This window comes from Aptenodytes patagonicus, chromosome 23, assembly GCF_965638725.1.
Source record: "Aptenodytes patagonicus chromosome 23, bAptPat1.pri.cur, whole genome shotgun sequence".
Taxonomy (NCBI): Eukaryota; Metazoa; Chordata; class Aves; order Sphenisciformes; family Spheniscidae; genus Aptenodytes; species Aptenodytes patagonicus.
The window spans coordinates 4,721,387-4,735,350 of NC_134971.1; the positions used below are offsets into that span (position 1 = coordinate 4,721,387).

Genomic DNA, 13,964 nt, shown 5'->3' on the forward strand with positions numbered 1-13,964 from the left:
TTGTGAGTGCTTTGTTCTTTTTATTATCCTGCCTATTCTAAAGTCTCTTCTGTCATTTCCAAATACAGAGAGAGTCTTTTCAGAGACCAACCAGGACCATCTCTCCCAGGACACAGCCTGCCTTTAAACACCACCCTTGAGACACCCCAAACTTTTTTTTTTTTCCTATGAGAATCTTGAGCAAAATTTACACACCATTTTCTCCTGCCTAGAACAACACGGGGCAATAGTCATGTGTCTCTGCAGGAACCAGAAAAGTGAAAGATGTGTCCAAAAAAAAGCATCTTGAGAAGATGCGTGTAAGCTACCGGAAGGTGCAGGACTAGAGGACGGCCCTTCTTTACCACCTGAGGTAGCTCTCAAGAAGTTCTCGGTTTCCTCCTTTTTTGACTTAATGTTATGACACCAGAGGGTTATCAATGCTTCACGGGGACTGAGGAGCAGAGTTGAAGTGGGAGAGAGGTTACGTGACCTTACCTAAAAATCACCATGGGCGTCAATGCCGTGGTCAGTGACGGAAATTCTGGAGTTACAATCTAGTCCCTCCTCTGTCGCTGTGGGTTTAGAGTTAGGATTGTGCCCAAAATTGCCCTGAGGCCAAGCAAATTGGCCTAGGGAAAATGAAGATGTCCAGCTGAATTAGAAGAGGAGCTGCTTTTTCCCCTTTTGGATATTAGGTTTTAAGGAACCGGTGCCCAGACTACAAGTGTGCTTCACCTGGAAAATGCGCTCAGGTTGCCAGACTTGGCTCTGGACTTGAGAGCGATCCTACTGTGAAGGCTGCATTGTAGTAGTTTGCTAAAGTTGACACCCACTCTAAAAAAGGAATTTTGAACAACTGCCAGTTAGAAATCTGGCCTGGGCCTGACTGACAAATGGAGTAATTTCTGTGATTTTAGCAACACATAAAAAGCAGCAGAACAAAGCAGAGGAAGTTCCATTAGGTGGGAAGCATGCCTTGATTCACAAGCACTTTGTAACTATTTAGAAGCGGTCAGTGTAGCATAATTTGTCAACTCTTGCAAGCAGTATAGGCTCCATTGCAGCAGGGATGTAACAACATCTGCTATATGAAAAAAACAAACCTTCCCCCATTTTGTCTTAAGGTACAATTCCACCCCGGCCAATGTTTCTGCCTTTTTTCCTCCTTGTAATCCTAGTTGTTGAGCTCAACTGATCTACATCTGAGGCCAGAAAACAAATTTTACTCTGCTTAATCCACTACAATCAAAAAGGTAGGTCTGCATAGGAAACATTGAATTTACAGCGTGATTCCTGTGCAGCAGTGGATCACTTACGAATGCTGACTGTTCAAACCAGTGACCAGTTATCACATGACAGAATTACGATCAACTAGGAAAAAAAATAAGCGTTTTCTGTCTATTCCTCTAGGTGGTGCTACACTACAGTATGGGAAGACTGATAGCACAGTTACAAAAAGTAGTACCATTTTGCAAAGCTGTCCGTCCTTTTCCTGTGAGGGCTGTGCATCCTATTTACTTTGCTCGCCTACTTGCATCAGGCTGTCTTCCTTTCGGGGGTTCCCCCAGGAACAGGTGAACTGCATACTGTGTCCTACTGGCTTCCCCGTTGTTGCAGAACGCAGCTCCGCAGGTTACTCTTATCACTGTGTCTCTACGTACTTGAGGAGTAAACCTGCTATGCAAGGCAAATGGAAGGAACGAAGAATTTTGACGCTTGCTAAATGAAACGGGTGGGTACAGGGGATTCTTATACTTACGTCATACTGCCTCCCAAAGTAGGAGTACTTCAGGATCTGTATTCTCACTTTCCTCCTTCAGAAGCAAGTGTGAACATGGCACAGGGACTCACCCTTCCTACTACACAGTTTCAAAAATTCTAATGCATTACAGTCCTCATCCTACTCTGCCTGTGCACGGGCAGCCCAAAGTCCAGATCAACAACTAATTAATTGAATTCTTCCTGTTTGAACACTGGTAGGACTGCTTGGGCTGTAACATATGGTGGAACATGACCCTAAAATGACCCGATTCCCAGTCCTGCAGGTCAGAGTAACATGACATACATACCCTTTACCTCTGCAATGGAGAACTAGCATATTTAGCAAATAAAGGTGGCGGTGATGGCAGCTAAGAAATGACACTTAACATTTACAAAGCCATTAACGTGATGATAGGACTGAAACCTGGGAAGGAGGCGTGCTGCCCACTCCCCTGCACCCTTTGCTCAGCATGCTTCAAAAGAAGAGTCCTTTAGCAAATGGGCTGGCAGCTCAGAATGGAGTCATGAGGCCAAAGTCAAGGCTGTACAGAGTCCAAGGCAAATAGAAGAGAATTTACACTTCCCCGTATTTCCTCCTGACGGCGCAGAGCTCCCCCTCAAACCTGGCTGGCATGACGCAGTCCTTCTGTCTTCAGAGCCCCTGCAATTGAGAGAATTCCTCTTGGAGCACGAGTCATTTGACCTTACTGAAGTGAGAATCGTGATATAATTAGCATGATAACTGACAGGACGTGAGCAAGACTTTAAAAGATCTAGATTTTGGTCTTTTGCACACAAAGTCCTTCCTAGCAGATGCCTCCTTTGGAGATAGTGCTCTCGTATTCCTCCTGAGCACAGCTCCCCATCTGCAGGGGACACTGACTATTCCCAACTCCACAGGAATGGGCAAAAGAGGAGTAATTACACCATGGCCTGAAAGTGAACGTGTGTGTTGGTTAGGGGTTTAAAGTAATATTAGTACACCCAGCACCTAAAGATACCTATATTGCTTCCAAGGTCACTGGGGAAGCTGCAGGGAAGAAGCACAGCCAGACTCCAGGAGTCTCCCATCTGCCTTTTCTCCAGCCCCACGCACACCTACCTAACCCGCTGTAGTAAGGCTGAAAGGTTGACAGACACAAGCAGTGATTGACTGTTTCCTCATCGCCTACCTTGGTGCCATTCGTTCCGCTGACTCCTCTCTGCTATTCCTCCACAGGCACAGCACAGTTTTCCTTGTTTTCTGATGGAATCGCAAGATAGTCTGTCCTGTAGTTGGAGGGAAGGAGGAAAGCATAACCTCAAGTGCTACAGTGCAAAAAAACAGTTTGGGTCCATTCACCCTTACAGAGATCTTGAACGCCTCTAAGTATCTCTAAGGTAACAAATGTCGCCTGTAGAAGATGCTTGCAGTAGGAAACACTCCTCGGCATAGTCAGGAGCAGACACCAAGTCTTCCCTACTGTAAAATCCTACGCATACAGCCTTCCTACCATGTACAAAGAGCACCCTTACCCAAGCCAAGTATGTAGAAAGATGGGAATGGGCCAGTATAAAAGTCGGAACATCTCTGCTGTGTCAACTGCATCTGTGAGTCAGATCTCTGAAAGCAGGCCTTCCAGGAGAGCATCTCTGCGCAGTTCAAACCGGGCCACTTTGGAATACCGTGCACCGTGGCCACCCTCCCTACCTGGTGCGTTGTGCAAGTGCACTGTCTCTTTTGGCACTCCTAAACATTGCAATGATTCCAGACATAGCAAACATCAGCTAGAAGCGTGTGGTAGCCAAGTTCAGTCTTCCTGCAGTCTGATCTGGACTGAGACATCTGAAGAACCCTTGCAGAACAGCTCACATCTGGAGAGATTTCACACTTACGCATTTTCCTGGGCAGCCTCCTCTGCCTTAGAGACTTTCCTGTAGCAATAGACCATTTCTATCAGTAGCCACAAGGTGAGGAAGACCAGCAGAATATACATCATAATTTCAGAGATGACCGAGGTGAAGTCTTCTCCAGCTGTTAAGAAAATGAAATAATCTCTGATCACTCACATGCAGCTATCGGAGCACAGCAGCTCCACTGACACTTTCCACCCTCATGTCATCCTTCCTAACCCACCTTGCCAGAGATACCCAGGTGCCACTACACTGCAAGGGGACAAAAGACAGGGAACAGGCGAGGCTGCCAACAGGATATGCCAGCAGCGATCCCACTGCATGTTTCCAGTGGAATCAAACATGCACAGGCTTGCATGTGTCTTGCATTCTCTGCCACCCACACGTTCATACAGATTGCTCACCGTTAGCCTATCTCATCTTCACGCTCTGTTTCCTTTGTGCGTCCTACTCGTGGGTGTTACTTGACTGTATTGTGCCGCCAGTGATTTGAAAGAGATCAAAACACACAGATGCTTGTGGGGAAGAAGGGAAGGGAAGACACAGCAGAAAAAGATGAGGGCTAAAAGCTCTTGTCCCTCCTCTGAAGAGAACAGCAGAATTCCCACTGATTTCTAACAAGCCAGGATTTCAGCACTGAGCTGAGCAAAACCAAGAGGAACAGAAAGACTCGGGAGCACTGCAAAGGGAAGGAGAGATTGGGAGAGGGTGGAAGCAAGAGACTGATATCAAAATGGAGAATGAGTCGTTCCAAGAGGGAGGGGGCGGAAGCGAGGAAGCAGAAGCTGCGGGAACCCTGGCAAAGGCTGTGCTGTAGCGTCCTAGAGCCGCCAGGGGAGAAGCAAGGGTTCTGAGCGGAGAAACTGGAAACCTCTGCTCGCTTCTTGTGCCTGCCCAGCTGTTGCCCCAGCCTGCCAAGCTTATTATACCTTCCCACATTCACACAACCACTCTGAGCCTAAAAAGAGGCTGCAGCCAGCAAACAAAATGCAGGTCTTCCCCTCCTGAACCCTGTGTAGTGTTTCTTGCTGGCAAAGACAGACACCTTTATCTGGCAGCTCAGTCATCCCTCTCCTGCAATGCAATGACAAACCATATCCCTGGATGACAACACCCACGACGAGTTAAGGCACAACACGCTTTCTGCCAATCCTTCATACCCTCCTCCACCACGGTGAGGTGGATCAATCTGGAGCTTGTGAAGAGAGGTCGGTGAATCTCGAACTCAAACTCCCGGGTGATGTTACAGGTATAGATACCCGAATCGTTCAAGGTCACGTTTAACACAGTGATGGATACATCCTGCATGTCTTTACTCCCATTCCACTGTAACCGACCACTGAAGCGGCTTGGAAATTCATGGTTTGTTTTCCTGTACTCGTAGATCTGTGAGGAAACGTGAAGGGATATTCTGATTAATCACCGATGCATATCTCGGACAACACCACAGCATATTGCAAGGAGCAACATCATCCTCTAGCTACACACATGTATGTTCTGGGCTACGGCTTCCTTAGTAACAGCAGCTATTCATAGTCTATCACCCTTTACCTCCAAATCTCAGACTACTTTACAAAAGACAGAAAACGGAATTACCTCCATCGCAGAGGTAGAAAAACTAAGGCACAGAAAAACAGAGACGCATGTGGACAATGACACACAAAATCAGCAATGGAACTAAAAACTAGGATCCTGCAGTCTTCGTGCCTAGCCTGTCGGTCACTGCACGTAAGATTATATTAAGAAGGAACCACAGAATAAATACAGCAAAGACAGTCAGTCGTTTTTGGTAAGCCCTGGGATATTCAGCTGAAATGGAAGTGTTGCAGGGTAAATATGACAGCGTGAAAACAGTACATCAGAAGAACAGAGCTTGGATGGCTTTCGCAGGCCTAATCTCTTGCAAGTTTCTGGCTGACCACAGTCCCCATCATTAAACTGTCCGCCCCAGCTCACTTCTGTTAGCATTCTTGGGGTTGCCACTGGCAAATGTATCGCCCAGGTCACTGAAAGCGAATTCCCATCTCATTCCTTGGCGCGGTCCCTACAGTTCTCAGGACAGTAGGAGAATATTTGTCATCTTTCCTGGCCCTGCTCAATCGCAATGAAATGCAACCACTGATCTAATGCTTCGTACTCAGACAAAATAGTTAGAAAGAAATATGTGCACTCAGCCTTTATCTTATTCTCCGTTTTACCATTCTTTCTTGAATTCCAGTTGCCCCTCGTCTGAATGATTCCCATGTTGATTCACTCTGAAAACGAATTTTACCTTTTCCTGACAGGGATCCAAAACAACTCGGAGAGATCCTCCCACAGTCAGGATACCACGGCTTTCTCTGAGGCAAAAAGAAGTAAATCCTGTCCTGCAGATTTATCGGAGCCCGACTTAAACTCCAAAGAACAGCTTTGGGATTCAGAAGTGTCTTAAGAAGGGAAATGTGGCCAAGGGTACCAGGTGTCACTCCATACTTCTGTTTCCCTTCTTGATTTCCTTACGTACTAGATTTTACGTATTCAAGGAATGGAACTGGAAACTGACATGCATGTATGTACGACCCCAAATGTTTGAACTCGACAAGAGATTCTAGCTTTTCCTGCCATGAGTTCATGCTGTGCCCAAGCATGGAAATCAGCTAAGCGAGGAAAAGACACTTCAGTTACTGCTCAAAATTGGTGCTGTGGAACCTCTGGGTGAAAACGCTGCAGAAATTGTGAAGATCTGCAGCTTAGAGCTGAATTCCAGGCTCATCTCTCCTCCATGATACAAGAGCAGCCTGCTGGGCATTTCTACAGACTTGGATAAGAATGGGGCAGAAAGCTTTTGTTCATGTTTGGGTCTCTCTCCTTCCCTTATACAGTCTTCCTTGGGGATCCTGCCACAGGACAAACTTACACTCTCACAAATACCTTTTGGCTTCTCCCACATGAGTTCACTGGACTGTGTTTCACAGTAAGACCTATGAAAACAAGGGCTCAGCTACCAAACATACATACAGGTTCATCTTTTCCACCCTCCGGCCTGTAGAACCATTCCACCACTGTGCTGGCTGTGACCTCTTCCCTCTTCATACAGGAGATGCAGAGTAGCTTCATGTGCCTTCCTTGGACAGCCTCTGTCTCTGATGGAACTTCAACACATACTGCAGAACAAAAACCAGCTAGGGGGAAGGAGCAGCAGAGAAGAAGCGAGACAGAGAAGCGTAAGACAGAATTAGAGAGACATCAGTTATCCACATCTCGGCATTTTATGATCACATCATCCCCAATGGAAAACTGTTTGATTCGTTACTAGCACCCTCTGACAACAGATAGATCTCAAATGTCAAATTTTACCAAGCTTCCTTCTCTGAGATATAAATAATTCATAATAATGAACAGAGGGTGACCACTTCATGCAGGTTCACCTCTCCAGCATCTCCTTTGCCACAACTTTAATTTTCCCATAGTAATTAATGCCACTTTAGAGGCATTGTTCATTCTCTCCCATGCATGCTGAGAATGGTCCTGTTACAGTAGCAATTACAGTCTGCTATGAAAGAAAGCCCAGAATTCAAGCGTGGAGGAACAGCTCGCTCTTTGTGCTAAGTTAAAAGGTCTGGATGTTTTAATCTGGCAGTGTGTTCAAAACAAACTGGGAGGATTCACCACCCTTCCTGTTTCTAGGTTTCATAAGCAGTACTGGGAACCAAGGGGCTTGGACTTGAGTAGATTTGGCAGTGGGAGGAGTTATTGATTTTACATGCATTCCTGCTCGAAATGCTTCCAATCAGATCTGTGCTAACACTGGCAACTATAAAATACAGCTCTCCCAAACAAGACAAAAATCATTGTCTGTGAAGCTTCGTACTTGATCACAAAAGGAATGCTTCGGCACGACATCTCAGACTAAATCCCTGCTGACATTTGTCCCCTGGGCTAAACAATACTGGGTTCTGTCTGTCCAAACCTGTCTCCAAAGCCTAGAAGTTTAGCTCACTGAAGATGCTGACTTTGCTGGCTGCTCCCTCCTCCCCAGCCTCTGAGATACCATTCACCTGTTCTCTCGAGCACTGTATTATCCTGGGACCTATCCTGGAAATAGCCAGATTCCAATTCTCCTGTACTGCCAGCTCCACGGGTAGCACCAGCTTTCTGGGAGAAATAAGGAAGAAGCTACCGGATCGTGCTTTAGTCCGGTTAAATTAGATACGTCCACACAGATATGCACCCGCACACAGAGCTGTCGCTATACGTGCACATCAAATGTAGCTGTATTGGCAAAACTAACCAACCTTTTCTTGGTTGCAGAAGAAAAACTGTAATTGCAATAAAATTATTTACTCCGGTTTATATAGACTGCATGGAAAACTAGCACTAACATGCACTGCTTAATGGTTTGCACATCCTCCCTGAGGCAACTATATGTTAAATTACATTTAAAATACATAAATTTCAAAACAACAGGAAACAGTAAAGAACTTGCATGCGTATTAAAGCACACGCTTTGCGCCGTAAGGCTACTTAACAGTAACGTATTTTCTCTCCTCATATTAACCCCATTACATTCATACTAACTCTGCGTGAATATCATTTCCTTCTCCTCTTGTAAACAAAAAAGCCCCTTCGAAGGCTGGTCTTCATAACAGCGTTAAGGGAACCTTGCTAGGAAAAGCGGTGCTTTAAAGAAGCATCCTACAAGAGGCAAGCACCAGATTTGGTGGAGAACCTGGCTGAAGACAACATGGAATGGAAGCACCTACCCCAGACCACCAACACGACCGAAGACGCACAAACCAGCCTTGGCAGTGCAGCCATTGTTCCCAGCCGGGAGCGAATCTCAACCCGGGCAGAGGCTCTTTCAGAAGACACTGCCTTCTCCCCTCCTCGAAGTGGACCCAGCGCAACAGGATGCCTCGGGCTGCCGGCTGCTCTGTGCCTGTTGGTTCGGATCTGCTGGCGAGAAGGGAGCCGAGGGTGGGCGGCAGCTGCGGGCTGACTCGGACCGGGGGGGTGCCGTTTCCCCGTGGCACGGGATCCCCGCGAGGGCTGGGCTGGGCTCCCACCGGCGCGGGCGGCAGCACCACGGACAGGGCCGCGGCCCCGGACAGCTCCGCGGCGCCGGCAGACAGCCCCGCTCCCCGCCGCTCCGCGCAGGGAGGTGCCGGGCGCCGCCGGGGCGCGGAGCAGCAGGTGGCTGCGGGGAGCGGCGCGGCTCAGCGCGGCCCGGCGCCGCTCAGCGCGGGGCTGGGAGGCGGCAGCCGGCGGCCCTTTGTTCTCCGGCCCGGCCGGGGGCAGCGCGCATCGCTGCGCGGGGGCGCAGTGTCCCTGCGTGCCGCGGCCGGCAACGTCTGCGCGGAGCCCAGCCTAGCCCGGGCGGGGGGCACGGCCCGCGGCAGGCATGCGCGGGCGCCTCCCTCCCTCCCCCGGCCCCGGCGCGGGGCGCGCCGGGCTCCTGCCGGCCGCGGAGAGGGAGCCTGGGGCCCGGCTGTCCCCGCCGTGCCGGCAGCTAACCGGGCTCCTCAGCCCCTTCGGGAGCCGCCGGAGGGGTCAGCGCTCGGGCATCTTCCTTCCCGGCCGCAGGGACGTGGCAGCTTGGCTAGAGCAGCTGGAGAGGGGATATCAGCATCATTCATCCGGCCTCCAAAATGAAGCCGAGGGGGGAGAGTGGGGGGAGAGTTATCCATGCGGGGTCACAGAAAGGCCTCCGCCTCTCATGAGTTTAATACTAACGTCTGCACAGCTCTGAAGGTCACTGTTGGAAATACTGGGAAATCCTCTCTCCTCATGTTCCAGTCCGATTCCCAGGAGTTTAATGCCAGCAGCAGGCTGGGCTTTCTCTTTTTGGACTGGGGCCACCGTGCCCTGAAGGGCTTCTCCACCTTTGAAGGTCACAGCGGACAGAGAGAGAAAAGTGAAGCGCTTGTTAAACGTGCTCCCTCTTTTTAAAGCATCTGCTCTGATGTCGGCTCAGCACAATCTATTGAATTAAACCTGCCCAACCCCCTCAGAGAACCACACGTGAGCAACTCGCAGTGCCAGAACTCAGAGCGCAGACAGCGAGACCCACCCAAACAGGGAAATTTGCAGCCATCAGAAAGCATCAGCTTCGAGCCCTCCAGCTGTTCACGGCGGACTCTCAGCTGGGCACAACCCTGCCGGTGGTGGTCACTACCACAGCCCTGTTGCCTCCCGGCACAGCCTGGCACCGGGGGCTTGGTGCTAAGGGCGCACACAGGCAGTCTGGTCCCTACACTGCTTAAGCGAAGCAGGCACAGGACAAAGACAGCCAACGCTTTTCCTAGACATCATCTAATCATGTTTGTATCAGCAAGCTGCATTCATCATCTGCCAATAACCACGTACAGAGCAACTGCCTCCACGCCACCCTTTGTAGCCTGCTGTGACAACTCCAAGTAATTCCTAGCTAAGGACATCTTCCTAATTCCTTGTGCTGCTTCATTTTACTGACTGGACAGGTTACTCTGCCCTGTTCCAAGCCACGTCTGGCTATGACCCCTGAAACCTTTGCAGCCCTGAGGTATTACAGCAGGGACCAACCAAAGCCACGACAGTCCCTACATGCGGGCCGTCAGGTTTCACTCACTGCTCCCTCTGCTCCTAGGCTTCTTTGGGTTACGGTGCACTCCCATCAGCAAACTAATGAAAGAAAACACCTATTTAAGGTTTCTCCAGGAGCCAGGTGTGACTATGGAGACCAACAGCTTGCGAGTCAGTGGCCTGCAGATGCCAGCAACATACTTCCAATTCCCCCCTTAGAAGCCATCCATCATAAATATCCAAAACATAAAATCTGACTTTTCTCCACAGGAAGACAAGATGGCAGCCACGATACCCAGAGACGATGGAAGGACGTAGCCTCCTACGTGAAGCCATTTGCTTTTCTCCCATTGCCCCTTGCTATGTTCACAACAACTCGGCAAAGGGAAGGGCAGGCTAAGCCACAGGATTTGCTCCTAACTCTTCTGGAACAATCCAGCCTGTGCGTGGCGGATCAGTGCTGGTGGTGGGTTTTTTATAGACACAGGAACTACTGGACAATGTCCCTGGCTATCTCATTTGACAGCCACCTGTTTCATGAAGTACAGTGGAAATCACATCTGTTCTCAGGAAGCCAGGTGCACTGCCAGAAAACACAGAACACAGATCAGCAAAGCTGTACTGTTTGTGCTATGGCTGCTCTAATTACATCTATTACAGAGAATCCTGCCAGGGAGGAGAGAGAGGGTCTGAGAGGATTAAGAGGAAGCAGCAGGTCTACAAGGCTGGTTCGGTCAGCAGACACCGACTGACCCTTCACCCGCTTCTACTCCTTTCTTAGCACAGCCCTGCTGTCAGCTGCCTCAGTGCTCCCCCAGGTAGAAACAGAAGCCTTTTTCTCCTCTAACCCCAGGCACTCCAGCACTCACCTGCCAACCAATTTAAATTACAGTGACAAACAAACATCCCAAAAAAGTAATGAGTTGTCCCTCAGAATCACTCGTGTACAGACCTCAAGCACTTCATGCTAGACTGGTGTTCTACGTGCTATGTAAAGAAGGGAAATTGGGCCCAAAGTGAAGAAAATCTCTGGTGAAACCGGGCTTGGATTTGGGTGGATTCTAACACAAAAAGCCACAGGCCCCGGAAGCAGAGATCACATCCTCTCCCCAAGCTCTGGAGAAGTTTATTCTTCACCTAGAGCATGCTTCACGTACTACAGACAAAACCAAAGGTGATTTGAAATAAATATTTGTAGTCAGTCCAGTTTATTAAACTGCCAGAACCTGTGTTAGTTTTTTTAAAACAAACACACACCCAGAAAAACTTCTCTGGACTTATTCAGGGATACTGTATGTTTTTAGAATGAAAGGGTAAGATCCTTTCATTCTTGCTATGATCTGGGCTTAGCTGGGAACCCCTCCAACGTCTCCATGTGCCTGTTTCGAATGGGCAACAAACACTGCCCAGCCCTCTTCAGGAAAACTTGCAAATAATCAGGATGCCACGTTGGAAGCCTGTTTCAATTTTCAGCTCTGGTGTGCTGCGAAAGAGATGGAGAGCACATGTTCTTCAAACCCCATCCAATGCAAGGACGCACAGCCGCTCCTTCTTGCCCTAACAGAGCCCTGATGCCTCCAGTGAACAGGCTGGAGGACAGGTGTAACCCTTAGGGCACAGGATGCTCGCTCAGCACCACAAAGCCCTCAGCCATTTTGGCACTCCAGGGGAAATGGTGAAGGGAACTGAATGTTGAGAGACAGAAATCTTGAATGCTGCAAGAAGCAGCCCAACTTATCATGCAGGGGTTGCTATGGCAACCCACCCAGTTAATGCTTCACATGAAAATGAAAAACAGGAAAAGAAAAAAGGCTGGCACTTTTGCACAGGCACAAGATGAGAGGTTAAAAATAATGTCAGCACCCTGTCCTCACTAATCCCTCACTCTTATGGTCCCTGAGCCAGGCTATGGGAGTGGGAACACAAAACCTGCGTGTCTGGCCTCCCTGTGACAGCCATCTTGGCATCTTCCTCTGCCATCCGCAATCACATCAGCTCGCTTCAGTGCAAATGTCCTCTTTATTGTGCAGCCAGACATCAGCAAAGCTTGTTCCTTGCACAGCCCCTTCTGACTGTCAGGAACCAACACATACCCACCACTGGGATCAACAACCATCCCAACCTCAAGGCCACCAGAGCTGTGCAACAACCAAATAACAGTAGTGCAATCCCCTGATGCACAAGTGCTGGAAGAAAGAGCAAGAAAAGGAAGAGAGCACCCTTTACAGTTGGCTCGCTGCTGCTCCTACAGAGCAGCCTCTAGCTTAGGTATGAAACCAGTAACGATTTGCAGAAAAGTCACACAGGATAATGTATATGAATTTAAAAACATTGAATTTAATAGATGTAGGCATCCTTCCCACGCACTTTAAAAACCATTCTACAGAAATCTATAGCAAGGGAAGACTTCTCTACTTGCCTTTACAGGGTGCCCCTGGAGGGTTATAAAAGCTCATTCAGTTTTCTTTTTCACACTCAAGTTTTAAAATGCATTCTCCATGTACGTGCCAACATCTGGATCCCCATCGTATACACTACAGACAGCTCCAGCTATACTCTTCACACATCTTTCCATCTGTAGACCTACATTTCCAGCTGATGCACAGTTCCCAGTGCTGGGGACTAGGTCTTCAGCATTCAGGTGCACCCAGCCCCAGTTGCATGCCCTTCTCACCCCCCCCCCCCATATTCAAGAAGGTAGGTCCCCATCAATGCTCTTAAGATGCAGGTACCCAGAGTGACTGCGCTATCTTACATGCGCTCTCTATACAAATACCTGCCTGCATTTGCATTGCATCATTTTTTGCCAGATCTATTTCCCCGTGCACATACCCCTGTGATTCCTGAAAGCTATGCTCCATACTGAACAACCGCTCTGTTTTCTGTCACATACATGCTGCAGAACCTCCTTCCACTATATACAGATCGTGCATGTTCTTGATTTACTACTGCTACCTGAGCTTGGCTTAGGTTGCTTCATGCCTGTGGAAGAGGCCAACTGATTTCCAAGGCCTCTGGTTCTGGATGAGCAATTCTGATCCTTTAATGCCGGCTGCTCTCCCTTCCTGCTTTCACTGAGGACCCACAAGGCACAGTCTCTTTGCCATCCTTATCTCCCAGAGAAAACACAGGCTGTTCAACATGCCTCTATTTATCCTTGGCTCTGAGAATTGTTTTCCTTTCAAGACTAAGAATGAGAAGGACTGGATATTAGAGAGTCCTCCCCTCTGTGAACAAGAAGTAACTGCCCCAGCAAGCAGACTGCCTGAGCTGTTCGTGAGCCTTTAATGCTTTTCACAGTGGTGCTGTCAGAGAAATACTTCATCAAATGCAGAACAGTCTTGCATAAGCCAAAGCCTGCGCATGCACAGAGGACTGGCAGGGTCTGGGGACTTGGATTCCTTTGAGCAGCAGGTGCGCTCTGAAGGCTGGGTTGAAAATTCTCCCCTCTCTGTCCAAGAAACACACTGAGCTACATTCCTGCACGTTACTAACACTTTGTGGTCAGCAACTAAACAAATACATTTTTTCAGACATTTGATACAGGCCATATTTAGAGGTGTGTTATTGTATCCATGCTGGAAATTCTAAGCCCTGGTGTTGGTCCAGGCACTTTTGGGGTACTGTTTTCTGGGACTCAATGCCAATAAAATCAAGTAGTGCATATGCACATAGACAAGCCTTTGTGTGCTGCAACTGAAGTGCTGTTTTACCAGTCTGGAGTCTAATGAGGTGGCACTTTCACAGATATGCTTTTAGGCCTCTCCTCAGCTCATTCACTTCAGCAG

General features: G+C 48.6%; 1 protein-coding gene across 1 annotated transcript; it reads right to left on the reverse strand.

Annotated features, from left to right (window-relative positions):
- On the reverse strand, window positions 1-8,752 carry SCN3B (sodium voltage-gated channel beta subunit 3). The gene is made up of 6 exons (XM_076358432.1): window positions 8,379-8,752; window positions 6,634-6,797; window positions 4,797-5,022; window positions 3,619-3,757; window positions 2,916-3,012; window positions 1-2,404 (listed from the first exon to the last, which is right to left on the reverse strand). Exons 1-5 carry the CDS (start codon window positions 8,431-8,433, stop codon window positions 2,949-2,951), a joined length of 648 nt encoding a protein of 215 aa, XP_076214547.1. The 5' UTR covers window positions 8,434-8,752; the 3' UTR covers window positions 1-2,404; window positions 2,916-2,948.
- Window positions 8,753-13,964: the final 5,212 nt, after the last annotated feature.